At 33.5% G+C, this 21,686-nt stretch overlaps 1 protein-coding gene across 1 annotated transcript in view; it reads left to right on the top strand.

The window, feature by feature from the left end:
• Positions 1–21,686, top strand: part of Cad87A (cadherin 87A) — a 514,332-nt gene that overhangs the window by 171,880 nt on the left and 320,766 nt on the right. The window contains exon 3 of the mRNA XM_069111394.1: positions 8,941–9,012. Coding sequence (XP_068967495.1) covers positions 8,941–9,012 — 72 coding nt within the window. The remainder of the gene's footprint in view (positions 1–8,940; positions 9,013–21,686) is intronic.

Below are 21,686 nucleotides of genomic sequence, written 5' to 3'. Positions count from 1 at the left end.
GATGCTACGAGCCAAAATAAGATGAAAACGAAAAATACGAAAATTGTTGTGTTTAAACTTTTCCGTATTACAGCGGAGTCTCGGTTATCGGAGTCCCGTTTAACCGAAGTTAAACCGAGGTGCTTTGAACTTTACTGTAACTTCATTTTTATTCTAAATTTTAACACGAAAATTGCGAAAGTGTAAATAGACAAATATTGTACGAACAATTAAGTAAACTTCCAATCTATTAAATAATTAATTCAACTTAAAAACATGTACAAAATCACATTATTAAAGCCTTTTCTACGATTTTATACGACACACGATATTTTAATCTATATTTCTGTTAAACTTCCACATACGTACATCCTTTTTATTCTACTGCAAATAATATATTTATATACATACGTATACATTAATTACATACGTATGTAATTATCGAAATTTGATTTTCAATTATTTAATTTATATTTCAGATTGGCACGCACTTTTATTAATTTTTCAATCTACAAATTGCATACGTTAAATGATATGTTGAATCACAAGTTGTTGATTTTATTCGTCGGATCGAAGTGATTAATTTGCATATAAAGAGGCATTAACCATTTTCAATCAATTTCTAGGGAAACACCATTTGGGATTGAAACAAGGTTGAAAATATATTCGTAATATATCTTTTCGTAATTGCTTTTAATTTTTAAATATCCAGGATTGATAAAATGCATTTAGAGGAAAGCCTATGAATGTGTTACTTTACAACGCATCAAACATAGATTATTATATCTAGCTTTTTAGCCTAAATAAGATATATCAGTACCGTATTATTCTAAATTATCTACATATCTAGCTTCTCAAAGATATTCTGCATCATTAAATGACAACGTTGACTAATACGTAGGTCGATGAAGTGCAAAAGTGGTATTTAATAATTGGAATAATAATTGATAAAATTTGCTAAATGTTATCGTATAAAAATATCAAGTCGATTGGAAAGCTCTCTTATTTCTTTTCCTATAATCTAATTATTAAAAATTATTTAACTAACTTATCATTAAATAAAGTGATTTTCCCTGAAATTTTTAATTAGTCTGCAATATAATATGTATTCTAATCTGTACCTGTCTTCTATTATTTTATAATGTATTTTTTCTGTTACCACAGAATTGTTCGCTTTTGTTACAAAAATAATCTCTCGGTGTCTCTACAGTTTGATCCTATATCGAATCTCTTTCGTGTTAACAAATTTTTTACGGATTTAACGACGTCACCAATTCACCAAAAAGATACTGTGAAAGCTACCACCATTGCAAATTCCTTTATCCGCCACTCGTACAAAAATAATACCTCAATTGCGCTTTATCATAGAACGTATTCAGCGATCAAATTCTCAATAGCAGTTCATTTTCTCAGTGATATTACATTCATAGCTGTTTGGTTCATGATTAACGATAGTAGTGATTTTGTATTGATATTACAGATTTTTATTAACGTTAATGCAATATAAAAACTATCGATGAGTCCACCTAATTTGTAACTGCGTATAATTTGCTAATTTTCATTTACTGATTTCTTATTTAATTTGTATTTTACGTTGCACCAACTCTTGCGCCATTAGCAATTGACAGTCTTCGCTTAATTTGTTTCTATTATAAACCCAATTATTTACTTTTCTATTATAACCCAAAAATATTTGTTTCAATTATAAACCCAATTGCCTCTTGTAGCTCATATCTCAATGATTAAAATGTACATATACATAACACGCGTACGTTTCAACTACTTGCGATTTGCGATGATTGCTACATAAAATTGTAAACGTAGAATGTAGCGGTAAAATTTCCAGGCAATTCGATAAATCCATTGTCGTAACAGTGTTTTTTATCGTATCACTGCAAATACTTGAGTTTCAATCAGGAAAATTGGCTTTACTTTTATAGTGGCAAACAAGCATTTCCACATACGTATATTGTTTAATTTATTTTCCATTCAATTATACGAATGATCAAATTTGATAAAACACAACGAACTTTCATTCTTTCACGAATTACTTGTCGCGTTTGTTCAATATCTATCAACGATTTTGAAACATGTTTCACGTTTCCACCGTCAAGCTTCGTACAGATGGGTTAAGTTATTAGATTCTAAGCAATTTAATCTCATATAATTTGCAACCATTTTACCAACGTGGTATCGTTGCTTATTTGACCCGAGATATCCTATCGAAATTCCACGTTTATGTTTGTTAGTCAAGTCGCTTGACTGCAAACGATTTACTTTATTAAGGGGGTGTCCTGAATTAGGTTTTTTTTACAAGGGAAGAAAGAATTGAAATTATTGAACTTTAAGGTATGGTTTTATATATATTTAACGAATACAAAAAAAAATTTTTAAGTAAAAAAAATTATAACAGATTTCTAAGCCTATTTCATGGGCGTCTTGTCGCCGCAGTCTTCAATCGGCGGGAAAGATCCACCTCGTAATTCTTGACTGAAACAAAAAACAAAAAAAGGATTAAATTATTATATATTTTTCTTCTAAGTGAAGTAATTAAAGGTAGAAAGAAATGTGAAATTAAAAATTTTTTGCGGGTTTAAAAAAAAATGCGTTTAAGAAAAAATAAACTTTAAGGTGCTATGACAATTATTTAAATAAACTTTTTTTCACCCGAGATGTCCTATCGAATTTCCACATTTATATTTGTTAGTCAAGTCGCTTCACTGCAAACGATTTACTTTATTAATAATGTGAATTTTCTGCTTAATTAAAAACGTGCTGTCAAGTCTTCAAGTCGAGATTCTTTCAAGTCTTCTTTATGTATTGTTTTATTACAATGCTGATGAAATCTCAAAATGTGTTGTATAACACGTACATACTTATAATATACACATAGGTAATTTTGTACGATAAATATTCAAATATACTTTCGTGAGTCAGCATATTATGTACAAAACTGCTTCTCATTATATTTTTCATGAAGTATTTTTTCAGCAAGTTTTCATTAAGAACCCTGTTTGAATTGAAGCAGTTGGACTAATGCGAAGGAGGTTGGAAATTAAAGAAATCATGCAATGCAAATGGAAACGCGTAGACGATATTTCCTCGAGACGTTTGCCAGTAGGAGCGAAACTGTGTCAGAAATTTAACGGTGCCGTGGATAGACGGCGAACGTAAGAAAACTTGGGATTTCGTATAATGAATGAATTTACATAACCCCAATTAAATGAGAATCGGTCGAATGCAAAGCAGCCGTGAAAGTATTCGTTTCGGCATTTAAAAAAGTTCCATCCAGTCGCTAACCCAGTTGGATACGATAACGAATTGCGTTCGAGCCAAAAATTTGCTAGTCCAAGTGAATATTATAATTTCAAAAATGTTCCACCATGAATATACGTTGAAGAAGGTTTTCGTGGCGACTGGCTGAGCCGTCGATGAGAATCAAGAGCGTGTGGATGTCGATATAGCGAGGCAAGGCTTAACGGCTTCTCGTTCCGTATTTAGAAGAATGCGTAATCGAGTTCCGGTCACGCAGTGCGTACCGTTCGATGCACTCCAAGACATCCTAAATTCACTCGCGCGGCTAGACACCGCACTAACATATTTTAATTTACCTATTGTTCGAATTGCTACAATGAAATATCACGGTATTGTTATCGCTGTATTCTTCTAGTACAGTCGAACCTCTGTAACTCGAAAACCTCTGCAAGACTACAGTTTTGTTCATTGCCTTCAGCTGTGAAAATTTCTAGAAGTCGAAATAAAACTTACTTTAGCCCGAATCATGTACCACGTGTCCGGATGTTATTTTACCTGTGTAACTCGAAGTTGGAATCAAATTGTGAGAACCATTCGATATTGTCGCCTTTCTTCCAACTGTTTCCAACTCAGACTGATTGTCTCGAATAACGTAAGACGGTACAAGTCGTATGCTTCTTCGCCCTTCCACCACCTGCATATCCATGCAGAAGCTGATCGTTTTTCGCCGGTCGAATGCGTAATTTAACGCGTATCTAACATTTGCATTTATGCAGGTCGAATAAAATGAATTCGAAGAGGAAGCTTAATTAAAATACTAGCACTTTTTGCAAAGGTGGACGTAATTGTGCATTCGTATGTCAACATTTCGTTCGTTAAGCATTTTTTTACTCGGAAATTTCGATAAAAACTCGAAAATTTTAGCTGTCCCCTCGAGGCTCCAGTTACCGAGGACTGTACTTTTCGTTTCGCCTCTACTTTTTTTTCACTGATAGAAAAATAAGCTACTTTATTTGATTGAATGTTGTACAATTTTCTCACGAACTACGTTTCTCGCTTCTCATAATTAATCCTTAATGGGCTAATATTAGAGCTTCTGATTTTGAACGTTTATTGAAAATGCACGTGTACATCACGTGTACTCGTGATATTCGTTACGTCTGATTTTCATTTCTTCGAGCTGTGCTCGAGTTGACTTTTAGAATCAAAACGTCACTTTAGATGCAAGAATGTTGGAAAATGAAGAATGAGCAAGTTCATAAGCTTTAGACATATTTTGATAATATATGTAGCGTTATATAATACTATAATAATAATACTAAATAATACTATAATATTTTCTATAAAAATAAAAAGGAATTTTACCTATAATTAACTCAAGCACATGTATACATATGTTGTACATTTATCGATGATTTTAAATACGATTTTCAAATGGCAAAACGTAAAAGTTGGGTATGGGATTATGCAAGCTTATAGCTTTGTATAGTCTGTGTGATGAAGAAACTACTAATGAATTTTCGTATACGGGTGGAACAACAGGATCCACTAGCAACACTAATACTCAAACAGAAAGTACCTCGTTAAATGTTAACGATAAGTACCAACGTTAAAATATCATAATACAAAAGACAATAAATGAATGGTAGAAATAAATACGTAATTCGTATGTATAGAACGCGTGAAAGAAAATATAGTTCTGTTTTTCTTTGCAAAAAAACGTAACGTTAAAAACAGTTTATTTTTAACTGGCAGACTTTAAACATTCGTTTACGTGATCCTGCAAAGAATGAAAAAATACACCAGGCAACAGCAAAATTAATTGTCAAAAAAAAAAGACAATTATCTATTTCTTCCTGTTTATCCGATCGTTTTCAAGAGTTTCGTGCAAGGACGAAGCAGTGGAAAAAAGATTAATGAGTTTAAAGAGTATTGTCGCGACAAAGATAAAAGAAAAATTAAACGCTGTTAAAAACGTAGCATATACATCTGTGTTGGTCATTGTTAGCATATGATTCGTACATTACGATAATTGTACTTATTATTAATCCCAATCGGGACGCAGACAGTTTTGTTTTGGGTGTATACGAAATGGAAGAACGCCATACCGCCTAAAATCTCGCAGATGAATTACACAGAACTCTGGCAGAATGGGAAATTACTTCGAAAGTAGTAGCCATCGTAACAGACAACGCCAAATATGTGGTAAATACCATCTCATTGTTATCGAAAGTATCGGACGATATCAAAATTTATAGCGTAACATGTGCAGCACATACTTTGCAATTAGATGTAAACCATGCATTTAAAAGAAAAAACCATGCAACAAATAATCGATATTTGCAGTAAAATGGTAAGACATTTTAAACATTCAAGTGTTGCGAAACATGTATTAGAACAAAAGCAAGAACAAACAGATTTCTTTACCAAAAAGCACATTAATACGAAGCTGTTCTACACGTTGGAACGCCAAGTATTTCATGTTAGACAGTTTATATAGAAACAGATGTGTAATATCAAATGTTATTGCAGACAGAGTCATTACTAATACAAGGGTACACAACACATAATGTCTGGAAATAAATGAAAAACAACGAAGAATAATAGAATTTCTCTTGAACATTGTAAAACCGGTACAAGTTATAACAACATTTTTTTGTGGAAAGTCATTCTCCCATTAAATGTAAGCAATGATGATGACACGGTTTTGTGTATATTTAAAAAAAAACTATAATTTCGGAAATTATGAGACGTTTCAAACTTGAATGGAACGAAGATGACATTTAATCATTCATTAAACCATATATCCGGTTTTTTTTTGGTCCAATGATACAAAAATCTGGAGCACGAAACCTCTGACGTAAAAGAAATAATTTGTAGAAAGAAGTAAAACGTTTGCTTCAAGGTTCGGATGTAGTAAAATCACATGAAAAATCTGCTCTTGAATTTTTATATGACGACATCATCGATAACAATGATGTTTATATTCAAACTGAAACACATATGATCGAGCCACAATTACGATTCTATTCAGCTATGGATTTAAAACCATTTGAATGGTGATACTAATGGTGAAAACTAGGGCAAACAAATATCTAGCAATTTCCAAACCTGCCAAAAAATATTTAACAATTCCAGCAACCTCGGTCATGCCGACACGGTGCTGTTTATGTACTGAAGATATTATAACAAAGAAACAAACCTGTTACTCCTACAAAATGTTGATACTTTAGCTCATCTGAAAACAAAAAGTTAATAAATTAAGCTTAATTTACTTTAATTAATTAAGACTTAATTTACTGGCTTGCAGATGAAAATATGGTTTTGGTTAATGAAGTCTCATAAACAATTTTCATATTTAAATATTTCGATATTTAATTCTAAAATAAAACACGAGATACGAGTTAATACACGTGATATTATACTTTTCAATATGTGTATCCGTGAACCTCGGTACACATGTATATACTATATTATATGTATCGAGATATGTATAATTTTGTACGCTAGACTAAATTGGTCGCGTAGTAGTGACACACGTATGTGAATATGAGTATGTGGAAGTATGTGTGTGACAGCGTCTCGAAAAACAGATGAATGGAACCGTGTTCCGTTGGCAGTGTGTTATGGTAGATGGTGAGACAAAGAAAGTGCTGAGACGCGTGCAAATGTATATCGTCGAAGATCCTGGAAATCGTTTATTATATAAATCTAAAACTATTTTAATATGAATTCTGAGTATAACCTTAGTGTTCCTTTACTTTTATTTCGGCGATTAAGATCCACAATTCTTAACAATATATTCTCAATATACAGGGTGGTTGGTAACTGGTGGTACAAGCGGAAAGAGTGTGATTCTACGCGAAAAAAGAAGTCGAAAATATAGAATAAAAATTTTTCGTTTGTGGCTTTGTCTTCGAGAAAATTGACTTTGAATTTTCGCTCGGTACGCGTGCACTTTATCACGTCTCGTTATAACGGATCTCACTGTAGATCGTTGTCTGGATGGAAAAATTAAAAAAAAAATTTTTTATTCTATATTTTCAACTTCCGCAACCCTTTTCGCTTGTACCACCAATTATCAACCACCCTGTATATAGATATTATGATCCGTTTGCCTCTGTATTTTCATATACGTGTACCCATGTACTTCACTACCCGCGTATTTCAATATTCGTGCAGCCGTATATTGAGAAGCGCACGGATTAAAACGCGGATATATTAATTACACGCGTAGACGTATATTTTAGGTACACGCGAAACCGAAATCGCTACTCAATATTATTAGTTCGTAAATTACTCAGTGTCAGAGGACCCGGTAAACGAATCGTCGACATTAGAGAAAATTCATTTCTTGCTACTGCTGTCGCAATATCATCTTTCGATATCTTAATCTAAAATCTTGGCTTTCTACGGAAATTAATTTCTCGCAACTGTCAATACGCGTACAACATAGAAAAGAAAAACGTAGACGCGGATATTACTTCTTTCAGTGGTGGACAGTTGGCGAAGTGTTCAGATGCAATCTATCGTCGCTTATTCCTCGACTTGCAGGAGCAATACCGATACATTTTCCTTTTTCCGCACACCTACGCGTGATTTCAAGCGCCGAATCTGCCCGACGAGAACTGCGAACGATCGTCTAAGTCTCAAGGTGCACGGTGTCTCTCGCGGATCGTTGATTTACTGTTGCGCAATGGTTTCCTTGCTTGTGTAAAAACAATAAACTTTTATGGCAAACCGTGTACTCGCTATTACTCTACCGCGAGATTAAACGGTCGGTGGAGTGTTGAGAATGAAATTACAAGAGCACGCGAGTGGCATGTAGCGTGTGGCGATGACGTAAAATTAAACGAACCCGAGTAAACTGACTGTACGAGGCTGAACTTACCAACTGTCCAGTTTATTGCTCGTCAGATTAGACGCTATGATCGCCATATCTGTCGCATCGAGTGATAAGCTCGCCCGTGTTTCCTTGAAATAGAGCGCCGTGTGTTATTACTCTGATGTAAAATCTGTGTAATCAGATGTGTACGTGAACGTTAGGACATTTATGGAAATTGAGATGAACGAAATCATTAGACTTTTATTCAATTTATTTAATTTTGAGACCGTTTTGTTTGTAATCTTGCGATATAAAGAATTGATGTATTGTGCGTTACAATATAGGAATTCCATTAATTTTAAATAGTAGCATTAAATTATGTAAACGTATATTGTAAAAATTACGGGATGCAAGTACCTAGATTCGTTTTTCTTCGCCAGTGACTATTTTATTATAATATTATTCGCATTTATCGTATTTTGCTTCCGCGTATTTCATAAGTAACTTCGCGAGTCAAATTCAGATTTTTACACTTTGCTGACTTTTTTATTTATTCATGCAACGTTTTGTCAGTGGAGTTTGAGCTCAAGTATTGGAAGAAACAATACGCAATTGGTTAATTCATTGTTGTCTGCATATCTTGAACAGTTATCTTGTACGAACACATAATTCCGATCGATTAATTGTTTCGCTGATAATTTGAAAAATTAGAGGAATTGAATCATTTTTTATTCTTTAGATACAAATGGTAAAAATGTAGACGATATGTTTGAAGCGCACTTTCCACTCATTGTATCTACTTAACTTCATTACTTTTACTATTCTATTTGTAGTACGACTACTTTAGTGTTTTCTAATAGTTAATTATATTTTCCTTGCAGGTGGTTGCAGCGTAATGTTTCGCAACAAGAAACCCAAACGGGAACCTATTTTGACCATACATGTTCGAAAGGGTAAGTGATTCGTATAAAAATTTAATACATTCACTAAGATGTTGGAACACAAACGAAATAGAAACGTAAGAGACATGTAAACGATATACGAATAATAATGCACTAAATTAATGTTTAAACATTTGAACATACAAAGTTAATTTGTATCTTGTTTTACTATTTACTGTGAAATGTACAAGATTTTTCTTCTAGTTTTATTTCCAACTTAGGCTTAAAATATATTCGTATAAAAATTTAATACACTCACTAAGATGTTGGAACACAAACGAAATAGAAACGTAAGAGACATGTAAACGATATACGAATAATAATGCACTAAATTAATGTTTAAACATTTGAACATACTAAGTTAATTTGTATCTAGTTTTACTATTTACTGTGAAATGTACAAGATTTTGCTTCTAGTTTTATTTCCAACTTAGGCTTAAAATATATTCGTATAAAAATTTAATACACTCACTAAGATGTTGGAACACAAACGAAATAGAAACGTAAGAAACGTGTAAACGATATACAAATAATAATGCACTAAATTAATGTTTAAACATTTGAACATACTAAGTTAATTTGTATCTAGTTTTACTATTTACTGTGAAATGTACAAGATTTTGCTTCTAGTTTTACTTTCAATTTAAGTTTAAAATATATTCGATGCCTAACGAGATAATTGATTTAAAAAATATTATTATTTCCTTATAATATAAATTAGTGATATTTCATGAATATCATAATATTGAGAAATATTCAAATATCTGAATGAATATACGTATCCTACCTGGACAAAGGTAGGTCATGATTAATTTTAACACTTGGATGAATGTCGATTTAATTTTAGTATACCATTAATTACGCTTCCGATAAACAAATCGTATTTCATACGACATACATACGTCTCTTGATTCCACAAGCTAGGTAGTAAATGTTGTCTCCGATCATTAGTTTGTCATCGATTCATATATTTCAGTAATATTCGTATATTATTAATACGAATCGACAAAACGTGTCCATACAGATACAACGCTGCGAATAATTGTAGACTCGAACACATTTTGCGCGTTAATTTTTCTACATTTCCAAGAAACCATTGATCTTGCCTGGACACGTTAAAGAAAATTGTTTTCGTAAAGAATAAATATAACGTTATAGAATGTGAGGAGATATTACATGGCAGACGAAAGACAAAAGGACAATTTTTTAGCAAGACAATGTTCCTATTTATACAACTGCCACTACAAGAAAGTGGTTTCGAGATTTCGGTATAGAATTATTACGATGGCCAGCACTGAGTTCTGATTTGAACTCGATCGATAACCTATGGGGAATTCTAGCGAGAAAACTCCACGATCAGGAGAAGCCACCTATAAAAAAATATCGTTGGACTTCAAAAAGAGAATAAAGTAAAAGAGTATTCGAAAGGAAACTTTAAATAAGTTAGTGGATAGTGTACCGAAAAGATTAATAAAAGTAATCAAAAATAAAGAGAAATCCGGCTAAATACTGAAGGAAAAGGTAACGTCATTAACATTGAATTTATATTATTTCATAAGCAAGTGCACTATTTTAAGAGAAAATTTAATAGCTTCGAAAGAAGTAAACTTTTGTTTTTTGTATCTTCAATTGTAAATGTTATATTATAATATGAAATTATATAAAAGATTTTGCCAATTTTTGTTTCAATATTATGAAAAATGTGAAAATGGGATTGAGTTTATAATCATTCACGATGTTAGCTTAATTTTCAAATCCTGTAACAGTTCTTGTAAAAAGAATAAACTTACTTTTCTATGTAATTATTAATTTATTATGTATATAATTTTATGACTGCGAGATGTATTACATATGTTTATTTACGTTCACAAACAAATCTACACATGTAAATGCAAACTAATAGAAACATGATAATAAAAGTTTGTGCGGCCGTCAGCTTGTATATGTATGAGAGTGAAACAGTTTATCCGCATAGTTCTGGCAAGATCAAAAGCTTAGAAACTAAAACTTGTGCAACAGGCATCAGCGGTGTGCCGTAACGTGTATGCTGTCGAAAAGACGCGACACTGATAGCGCTTTCTGAACAAGTTTACATATTTGTTGAACTTGTAGCATAGTTGGCAGGATTTTGAAGCTTCGTGCCAGTGAACAATACGAATCTATCTCTTACGAACAATTACTCGAAGACACAAAACTATCGAAAAATCCGCGTCGAAATTCATATCGAAAATGGAAAAAACATGAAAATGAGGGGAATGAGATACGTACTATATATTATACAGGGTGGTTGGTAACTGGTGGTACAAGCGGAAAGGGGGTGATTCTACGCGAAAAAAGAAGTCGAAAATATAGAATAAAATTTTTTTTTTTTTTTAATTTTTCCATTGAGACAACGATCTACAGTGAGATCCGTTATAACGTACCGCACGCGTACCGAGCGAAAATTCAAAGTTGCTTTTCTCGAAAACAAAGCCTCAAACGAAAAATTTTTATTCTATATTTTCGACTTCTTTTTTCGCGTAGAATCACCCCCTTTCCGCTTGTACCACCAGTTACCAACCACCCTATATATGTTTCTTGATAATGTAAATTTATAATCCATAAAAAGATAGTAAGTGTTCCTTCTAATTATTAATTGTTCGATATTTTGTATCACTCAAATGCTTTATATCATATTCGATCGAAAAGTATTGTCATTAAAAATCGATTAAATCGATGTCTCAATATTTATGAATGATGACCTGTATTATATTCACGTTAATTTTATTTATCTGCTATAGAATTTTGTTCGTGAATATATATATATAGCGACGTTAGTGCATGGTCAGAGTATCAAGTTATGCTTATGACGAATAATTTCAGTGTATTATCACGTTTCGAATGATCTGATTTTCTCATTTGTTATCGGCCATATTAAGATCGTATTGGATATCATCAAGCAAGGTTCGTTGTTTTTAATTAAAACGCGATTCGATTCGGGTTTCAATCTCGATTCATAAGCAACTTATTCGCATTCCCCGAAACTTTCGCGAATCTCTTGATTTCCGTTTAATCGATAATACTCACTAGCTGTGCGCCAATTCAATACGTTCATTTTCCCTTTGACATTTAATCTGTCTTTACCTGTATGTGAAATTTCGCCAAACATTCCTCTCGTAATAAACCTTCGTAATTAAATTTCCAGCGTATTCGTGGATACTCAGACAGTTTATTCGTGATAGATGCCCTCGTGCACCTGCACGCAATATCGAAAATAATATATCCTCGTACATCATGATGCATAATTCAGCGAAAGTGTTAGAGGTACGTCGTGTTTATGACGTAAACGCACACAACGTGATCCTTTTTTTAATACAACCCTTGGCGGTGAATTTATGGCTCAATTGAACGAGATCCGAATTGAAGGTCTTGATGAAAAAACCGGACAAGCCCGGATCTTAGAAATTGCGGAGCATTCAACGTAACTGAATTAATTACGACTAGTTCAAGCAATCGCGCTGAAATTTTGGACTTAGTAAGACACTAGTGTGACAAATGATATAACGATACTCTTTATATTTTTGAAAAATGTACCTAGCAAATCATTTTCGATATTTTCACTTGCCTGGTACCTGCATCATAATGCCGGCAATTTGAAATGAAATATTTTGTTTTCTCGCGTGTTTATTCTCCCTTGATTTTCCTAAATGAATCACTGAGATTTTCTCTCATTGACACGAATTTACTTCCCCATGATTGACGTGATTCTTGTTCGTCCGAAGACATTTCGAATCGACCAGAAGAAAGATACGCGATTTACAGAGTAGGTTTACTGAACGTTTGAAACACGTTGGCTGACAGATTAACGTCACCATTGACGTTACATTTTAGAACAAAAGCCAGGCGAGTCCTGGACATAGCCGATTCTTCTTCCCAAAGATCAAAAAATTCTTATAAAACTTCAACAAGTGGAATTTTTCGAAAATGTCAACTTGCCCGAGTTTTGCATTAATGTCTCGAACTCGATTTGAAAATTGCTCAATTAAAATGAAGCAACATTAGCATCTGCATTTTTTCTAGTAGATTCCAATATTTTATTTATTCCAATATTTTTGTTCATCGTATCGTACAATTGTTGTGGATGTTATCTCTAATCGCAACAGAACAAAATCGTGAATCTTGCGAGGAAAATTGTTTTCAGGATGAAACAAGGACAAACCAAATTAGATTGCTATAGTCCATAGCAATGTGTAGCTTGAACTGAATATTCATTCATTGACCACAGAAGAAATAATAGAACACTTGGAAATATCACTATTTTTCATCTCTATTAATGTTACTAGACAAAATCTTAGTAACAGAAAATATTAATATGTTTCTTCTCTATTAATGTTACTAAACAGAATTTTAGTAACAAAAATACAACCTTAACGAAGATTATTTTTGTAGGTAAATTTTGTAGATAAATTTTCATTCCACCATCACTATTTTTCATACATTTCTTCTGTAGTGTTACAACTCTCGCTTCCGAGTGCTGGAATGCGTCGTCATCTGAAAAGCGGGAAAATTTGAGGATCGTTGAAGAGTCGTCCTACAATTTTATTATCGGCGTTATGTCACGTTCAAAAATTCGTGACGCGTTCCCGATCAAGAGATTGAAACATTGCGTCGAATTTGATGAAAGGTATCGAAATTGAGTTAGTTTTATATCAATACTAGAATTGATCGATATATTTTTAAATTCACGGAGTTCATTTTCTTTTGAATTCCAATGAAACACGCAAACTCCATTTTACGTAACTTCACGTTATTTCACGACGCCCATCGTTCGTCATGGGAAAGTAACGCTGTCGAGCCCATCCGACACCTGATCGTTTCGAATCAATAAGAGATTTTAATAAAGACAAAGGCAGTGGCGAAGGAACTCGCGAACATCGCGATCGTTCAGGAATGCATAGAATTTTTCAGCGCGTACGATGGTTAGATTTGCATACATCTTTCATTCGCGACTAGTGGCTGTTGCGGCGGTACACTATCTATGCATAAAGCTGAAATGTCTCGGAGTTGTACGCGGCGGTAGTTTTTACAGTTTTTACATTTTCGTCCGTGATAGTCTGTTATAGTAGACGGCGTACACATTTTATGAAAGCAATAATCACTCGACACCGCGGTCCACAGGGAAATTTTGAACGTTCCTGCGACAAAGCGTATGCTCGTGCGATGATTAAATGCGATCCCGTTTGTAATGTCGTTGGTAGCCGAAGCAAAGCACGATTGTAAAATGTCTATGTTCTATATAACGCTCTTGGCGAGAATTTTATTCATAATGTGAGGAAACTTGTAAATTGTTCGGGGAAAAAAAGAAAAAAGTAAAATTTACTACAGATGATCGGATACAGTCCTTTTTGCCGAGAAGAATAAAAGACGACAATCAATCAATTTTGATTGAATCTTCAATTCAATCTTCAGGCCTTGCGTTTCAATTTGCACTACACCTAAAAAACGTCTCATCTGTTATTTCGTTATACGCGTGGAATGTGATTTCTTTGTAGCTTTCGTCAAGACAGAAACGTCAATTATATTTTATTTTATTGTAAATTATCAAACGCATTAGCAAATGCAAGTCACATTGAAGGAGAAGAAATTTCCTCTAGATTAATAAAATTAAATTAAATTTCCTACAGGTTAATAATTGCTACACATTGATTTCCTATATTTAAATGCACGCAATGGATGTTGAGAAGGTTTATAATAAAGATACGAGAAATTCATTATTGGCCATCTTGCTTGATATTTTGTAGTCGTAAAGACACGCAAGTCACATTGAAGGAGAAGAAATTTCCTATAGATTAATAAAATTAAATTAAATTTCCTACAGGTTAATAATTGCTACAAATTGATTTCCTATATTTAAATGCACGCAATGGATGTTGAGAAATTCATTATTGGCCATCTTGCTTGATATTTTGTAGTCGTAAAGACACGCAAGTCACATTGAAGGAGAAGAAATTTCCTATAGCTTAATAAAATTAAATTAAGTTTGCTGCAGATTAATAATTGCTACAAATTGATTTCCTATATTTAAATGCACGCAATGGATGTTAAGAAGGTTTATAATAAAGATACGAGAAATTCATTATTGGCCATCTTGCTTGATTTTTAATAGTCGCAAAGACATGTAATCGCGCTTTTTTCCATTAAAGGATTCCCAACTCGTAAAATAAATGAACCCATACCGTTGTGCAACGATGTACTTTTATTTCATGTAGTTTCCTTGAACAAAGCTTTCCATGAAATATAAACGTTGCTCGGTTATTTTCTGCCAATATCGTTCGTAACGGACTTCTGTACTGGGAAAAAAATCACATTGCGAGAAGAAATCGCGCATATAGGTATTCAACATCCACGCTGATTTCAATTGCAAATTTTAATTATGACATTATAAATCACACACGCGCACAAGTTACAATTTCTTAGAATTAAAGGTAAATGATGTTGCTGGAATTATCTTCGAATTAATTTTTCTTCCTGTGGACTATCGACTACTGAAGTCAAAAGCGATTCGATAATGGGAAGATTCTTCAGTTTATTTATTATTTTTCCAGCTTAATTAGAATTAGAACTCCGTTCGTTCAATATATGTTTGGGCAACAGTTGTCACCCATAATGGTTATTTCAATATTTCCTCGATAACGAAAGATAAAACCTCCGTTTCGAATAAAAATATAAAAACATACTTAAAGCACTAAATTTATGCAATCCACATGCTGTCGTATCGAAACCTTATGCCACGTTTTATCTTTTAGCGAATTAACTCTTTGTTTGCGTAATTTCTCCGTGTCCCAAACGCATTTAAATTTCACGTTTGGAAACCTTCTCCTGTTTTCAAAGAGCGGACAATTTTTTCTCGCGTACCATTCCGTGGAGAAAAATCAGACATTTTCTCGGTTGAAATGGAAAGAAGAGCGTGCACGCGTTTCTATGAAAATACCTTTCTCGATACCGGCGTTAAAATTTCTCAGTTCAGCCGTATTAAAGTGGAACGATATGGCTACTTCCAATAAGACTAACGAGATATCAGGGTTTTGTGGCAGATATTTCTTTGTTGAATTAAACGAAGCTGATTAAAACTCGCTGTTACGTAAATATTCTTGTTACCTTCCGTTGTTATTGTAACGAATATTCGCATCGCGTTGGTTTCGTCGGTATTGTTCGTGCTTTGGACGATGCCACCAAATGGAAATGCAACCTTAACGCACTCAAGCGAGTTTCCATCCTCCGCTCGGAAACAAAGTTTCTCTCGGCTTGGCGTTTTGCGTTTAACGTGGTTACTGGAAAATTGAAGGAAAAACGCGTTGTCCCGCGACTATGCAGACACTCGCATAAGCAATCTGTGGAATAACGTTCCCGATTTGCTCGTAGACGCATTAAACGGGAGGAGTTTTCGATCGAGCGTGAATATTGAGCCGGCACCGTCTGGCTTTTGCTCGAGCACGCGATAAAGGAAATGCAATTCTCGTTCATATTCGCAGAAACGGGATGTCTTATGATGAAAAAGGTCCCGTTCGCAGTTATCGTATGGATCCCGCTGCTAAGGATAAACTTCATTTTCGTTTGTGCATTGGCGTTCGCGAGAATTCTATCGCTTCGGGAGATGACGTTCGCCGTTCGTATCTTTGCCGCTCTCTACGATCCAAGTACACGAGTAGCTACGTTATCGTAATCATCCGAATATTTTGATCAAGCTGTGGCATAGTTGGACGCTGCGCGAATTGTTTCGAATAAATATCTGTCCAAGTTGATTATCGATATAAATTTGCATCCGCGAAACAATTATTCGTTATCCGTAACGAATTATTTTCTATATTTATTCGAATAATGGCCACGGAATTGTTCGAATAATAATACGAATAATGGTTCGTTGCCATTTAATTTTGTATAAGTATATAGAGTACCATAATAATATAATAATATAATAATTAATTCACCAAGCAAAAAAGACTTTTCAACTTGGTATCCGATAAAAGCTAGTTATGAAAGCCAATGTTACAACAACTGGGCAATGTAGCTTGAAAATATATCTCACGTTCAGTACCATGTCCATCCTCGATGAATTACGCAACACGTAAATATCTATATTTAATATATATAATTTTATGCAAATAAATCCTTAACCGAATCAGTTGTTCCATTAAATTTTTATTCGAATAAATTCTTGCACGAATAAAAAAACTGTCGAACAAATTCTTATTTGTATAAATACTTGTTCGATTGTATATGTCTGTACTACGTCTATATCTGTACAACGAACGTAGGAAATGTAAGCAAACGACAAAAAGTACACTATAAGATGAGAAGAACGTAACAAATTTATACGCATAATTTATATGCAACACGAACAACAATTCTATGTACATTAACCGTCCTTCGATATGGTAACGCAATATACTAACAAAAACATAATAATAAAGACATTAATAATTATTATACATACACGCCTATGATACTTCGAACTAGAATTTCTACCTTAACATTACGAGGGAAGCTATCTTCCTCTATGGGTCACACAGACCCTGCACCCGCCCTCGGCGTCGCTGCAGAAAAATTCGCCATCCGAGGATTAGTAGAGAACGTACTGGATTTTGAAACTCTTTCTCTATAGAAAAAAGGAAAAGAAAGAAAAATGGAGAATGTGACTCGTCGTCTCCTTTCTCGGTAATCTTCACGTAGACAATTAGTCAGTCGCGTGTATAATAATAGATGCTGCCGCGAGAATGGGAATGCTTTTCTCAATGGAGAGGACGATTGACCGCGTGAAGTCAGAAATTGTTGGTTAACGATGCGCGATTCCCGCGGCGGAGTATTCGAAGCATGTCCATTTAACGAGTCTTCGTTCGTCGGATGAACAGTAAGGAATATTTTCTTTCCTCTTTTCTCGACGAAAACGACGAAATTAATATCCTGTGGGGACGTTAATTTTGTCAACTCTGGCATTAATTCGTCGAACGAGAAGCAATTTTCGATTATTTCCGCGCCAACTACGTTTGGATTCCTACTGATATGGACATTAAAAGTCGTCCGGCTTTTATCGGTGTTTGAGAAACGAGCGTGTTACCGCTGAAAGCCGACAACGAGTTCCTATCGCATTTGCTTGGGCGAAGAATTTTTCGATCGTCGTAGGCTGATTTTCGATCCTTGGAATCGTATCCATAGCCCGAGAGAAGCTCTGAAACAGCGGATGTTCACTCATTCATGGAAAAGTTAAAAGCGTAAAGACGTATAGAAGCGCGTGTACAAGTACTTTACTTTGCATATTTCAAAGTGTTTACGATTTTCTAGAAAGGACAAATTTCGATCTCATCATTATATAGGTTCCGTTTGTTTAATTCCATTCGTAGAAATATAAAATTGCATGGAAATATGAAATTCCCGGTCCAATTTCTCGTGCCATTTTCTTAATTGCCACGCTTATGTTGTTAACGTTTATTTTTCTTTTCTGTTTTCATTTCTTTATTGTAATAAGTGGAAGGTATTGCATATTATATAGACTGTTATTATATATTAGAAATGGTGGAAATAATGAGGATAAAAAGGTAGCTTCTTACGGAATTGGTGCAAAGTATGTCGACTTATTCTACAACGTTTTAGAAACTTTGCGCGATAACAATTAAATTATCTGACATTTTCACTTAACTACGAGTTCATAATGCATGCATTCTGCACATTAATCATATAAGATCGCAATTTCTAGATTGCTGCAATTTACGCTACTGTACGTGCATATCTTGGTCTGTGATTTATTCCATGTATCTTTCTATCGGAAATATTATATTTAACCATTTAAACGATCAATGTTAATGACAAAGGGGCTACGAATTTCACGCTGGCATTCGGCTTTCTCTGATTAGAAAATCGGGGAGTTATTTATCGCTATTGCACGACGTTACAGTATAATACAAATAATTTGCAAATTACGAGTATAATTTTACATCATTGAATCGCCAACGTTCGCTGTTTAAATGTCACATCAGTCACACTATAGTCATCGCAACGAGACATTCCACACGAACAATAAACCATTTAATGTAGCAATATAACGAGTGGCCTTCAGATATTTATGCAGATTTATTTAACATAAATACGAATAGAAAATGGCATTTAAACAGAAATTTGTTTCGCCTATTAAATATTACATCAACTATTGTACTTTGGATATTTCATGTACTTTTAAATATTAAAGATATGCATGTTGCGTATTGTCGCAATTTTAAATGTCTCGTAAATACATAAAATATGTTGATATAACATGTTCGTAATAATAAGAAACTAATTATGTTTCGATATATTAAACACTCGTATGTGAAACTTATTAAAAAGTGAAACAGATATGAAAATTAAATTTTACTATAACAATGGTCCAGTGAGACATATATTTTGACTCACTACGATCAATATTTCGATAAATTAAAGGCAATCGATTCGTGAACTACATGATAAGTAGAAAATATACGATAACAATCTTTCGAAATCTTTGCACAAATATCGAAAATTATTTATTTGTGTATTACAAAGAAAGCTAAATTATTCTATCGTTGCAAGGTTAATGTGAAAATCTCCGATTTTAGAAATAATAAAGAAATTCAAGATGGAAGTTAATAATATCGTCAAAAGAACGAATATTAATCGTTCGTCGCGCGGCTGGTTGCGGTTTGCAGGTTGAAGAAAGGCTTCTGCACTCTTTCGCAAGTTACAAGTTATAAGTATAGTTACGAGTTAACAAACCCGCGAAACTCTTCTCGCAACTACGTATTTCTTTTACCGTGTCTCTAAACTTTTGTCTCATGTTGAGAGCAACCACTTTTCAATTAATATTCAGAAGTTAATAACAGAGCAATAATGTGTATAATATTTTGTAACGTAGTCTAGAATTCGTTATATTAGAAATCTGAAATATCTTCCATTTAAATACTTTTTCAGAAAATCTTTCATACTTTTCTTCGTTCTCCGTTCTTTTGTATCTTCATACTTATCATATCTCTATTCGTTTTTTCTTACATGCTTTTTCATTCTACTCTATTCGATTTTCTATTCTCAATTACTGTCGATTGATTCCGATTTCAATCCTCGACCGATTCCTCCATTAACATTCTTGGCAAAATTCAAAGTTTGTACAGGCAATTTTTAATACTTCAAAGGATCAATCTTGTAGTACTTTTTATATTGTCTGGAATATAATTGTCTGAGTGATTTTGTTTATTGTCGAGTCTATCGTATATTGTGTATTGTATAAATGAATTATTAATGAGAAATAATTTTACTTAATGTCAGTGAATTTTGCTTTATGAAGTTTATAATCTATGACATTGGCGCTATCTAAGAAGTGTCTATCTAAATAGTTCTGATCTTTTGATCATAAATTTGATTGAATCATAAATGTGATTGTCTAAGTGATCTTGTTTATTGTCTAGTCTATTGTATATCATAAATTGTATAAGTGAACTATTAATGAGAAATTATTTTACTTAATGTCACTGAATTTTTCTCTATGCAATTTATAATTTATAACACTGGCGCTATCTAAAAAGTGTCTATCTAAATAGTTCTGATCTTTTATTGAAAGAACATAATAGACGGCATAATTTAATATAATAATATTTATTGTACATGTCTATTACACGAAGGTTATTTGGCATACATCACAGTTTAAATTTACAGATCTATGTATATAATACAATGTTTATTTACGTAAAACTTGCAAGGTGAAAATATTACTCATTAATATCGTAATATTTTGTAATAAATATTTCTATTTGTAATAAAAATGCGGAACTATCTCTGCTAACTCTTGACGTACGTATCTAGTCTCTAATCGTATTATCAAAATGGTTGTTTTCTTATTCAATTTTTGCATTATAATTTTCTTTTATCATTATATTTCTGTTATTCAAAGCAATAATGCTTCCATGGCAAATTCTTTTCGTCACACACATATGTAGGAGTCCTCCTCTGTAGCGGCACATGAGCTAGAGGACAATTCAAATCATGTTGTTGTTTTGCCTCGGAGTATCAATATCGTTAGGATACACATAATATAATAATAAATAAACTCCGGGCAAAACAATGTCGCCGTTACGTGTAACCGTCAAACGAAGACGAATTCAAATTTTCCGGCTCTCCCCCGACCAGTATAAATAAACGGACGCGATCGTAAGGTGACCAGTTATCTGCGATCTTATTAACGATTTACACACTGTCTTTAGCGAATCCGTTAGTACGAGCGTCTTAGCAAATATTGTCTGTACTTATTTTTTTATTATCTTAAAATACACTTAACGGTTTCAATAGCGAGATATCTCGTCATTCGGATCACACGACCTACACATCGTCTACACCTCCTTGCACATTTTTTTAAAGAAACATATTATTCACATGTTACTTAAAGAGAATCGAAATCACCACTTATTTTCTTATTTTCTTAAATTCTCTCTATGTCCATATTTTCATTTCGATTCGAAGTCTTCTCAATGTCAATCTGTCGTAAAAGCAGCAATGTGTGCGCTATACGCTACGATTTAATCGCAAGTGGCAGTGTAAAATGCAAATTTTGTTTTAGAGGCGTGCGTGTTATGAAATCGGTCAATCGTATGAGTAACGAAACAGTAAAGGGAAAGGAAGCGAAAAAATCTGGGGAAAAAGATAGGAAAACG

The sequence above is a fragment of the Bombus flavifrons genome, chromosome 4 (genome assembly GCF_040668555.2).
Source record: "Bombus flavifrons isolate JBK064 chromosome 4, iyBomFlav1_principal, whole genome shotgun sequence".
Classification (NCBI taxonomy): domain Eukaryota; kingdom Metazoa; phylum Arthropoda; class Insecta; order Hymenoptera; family Apidae; genus Bombus; species Bombus flavifrons.
The sequence above is the reverse complement of the archived record's forward strand: the minus strand, read 5'-3'. Positions and strand labels throughout refer to the sequence as shown.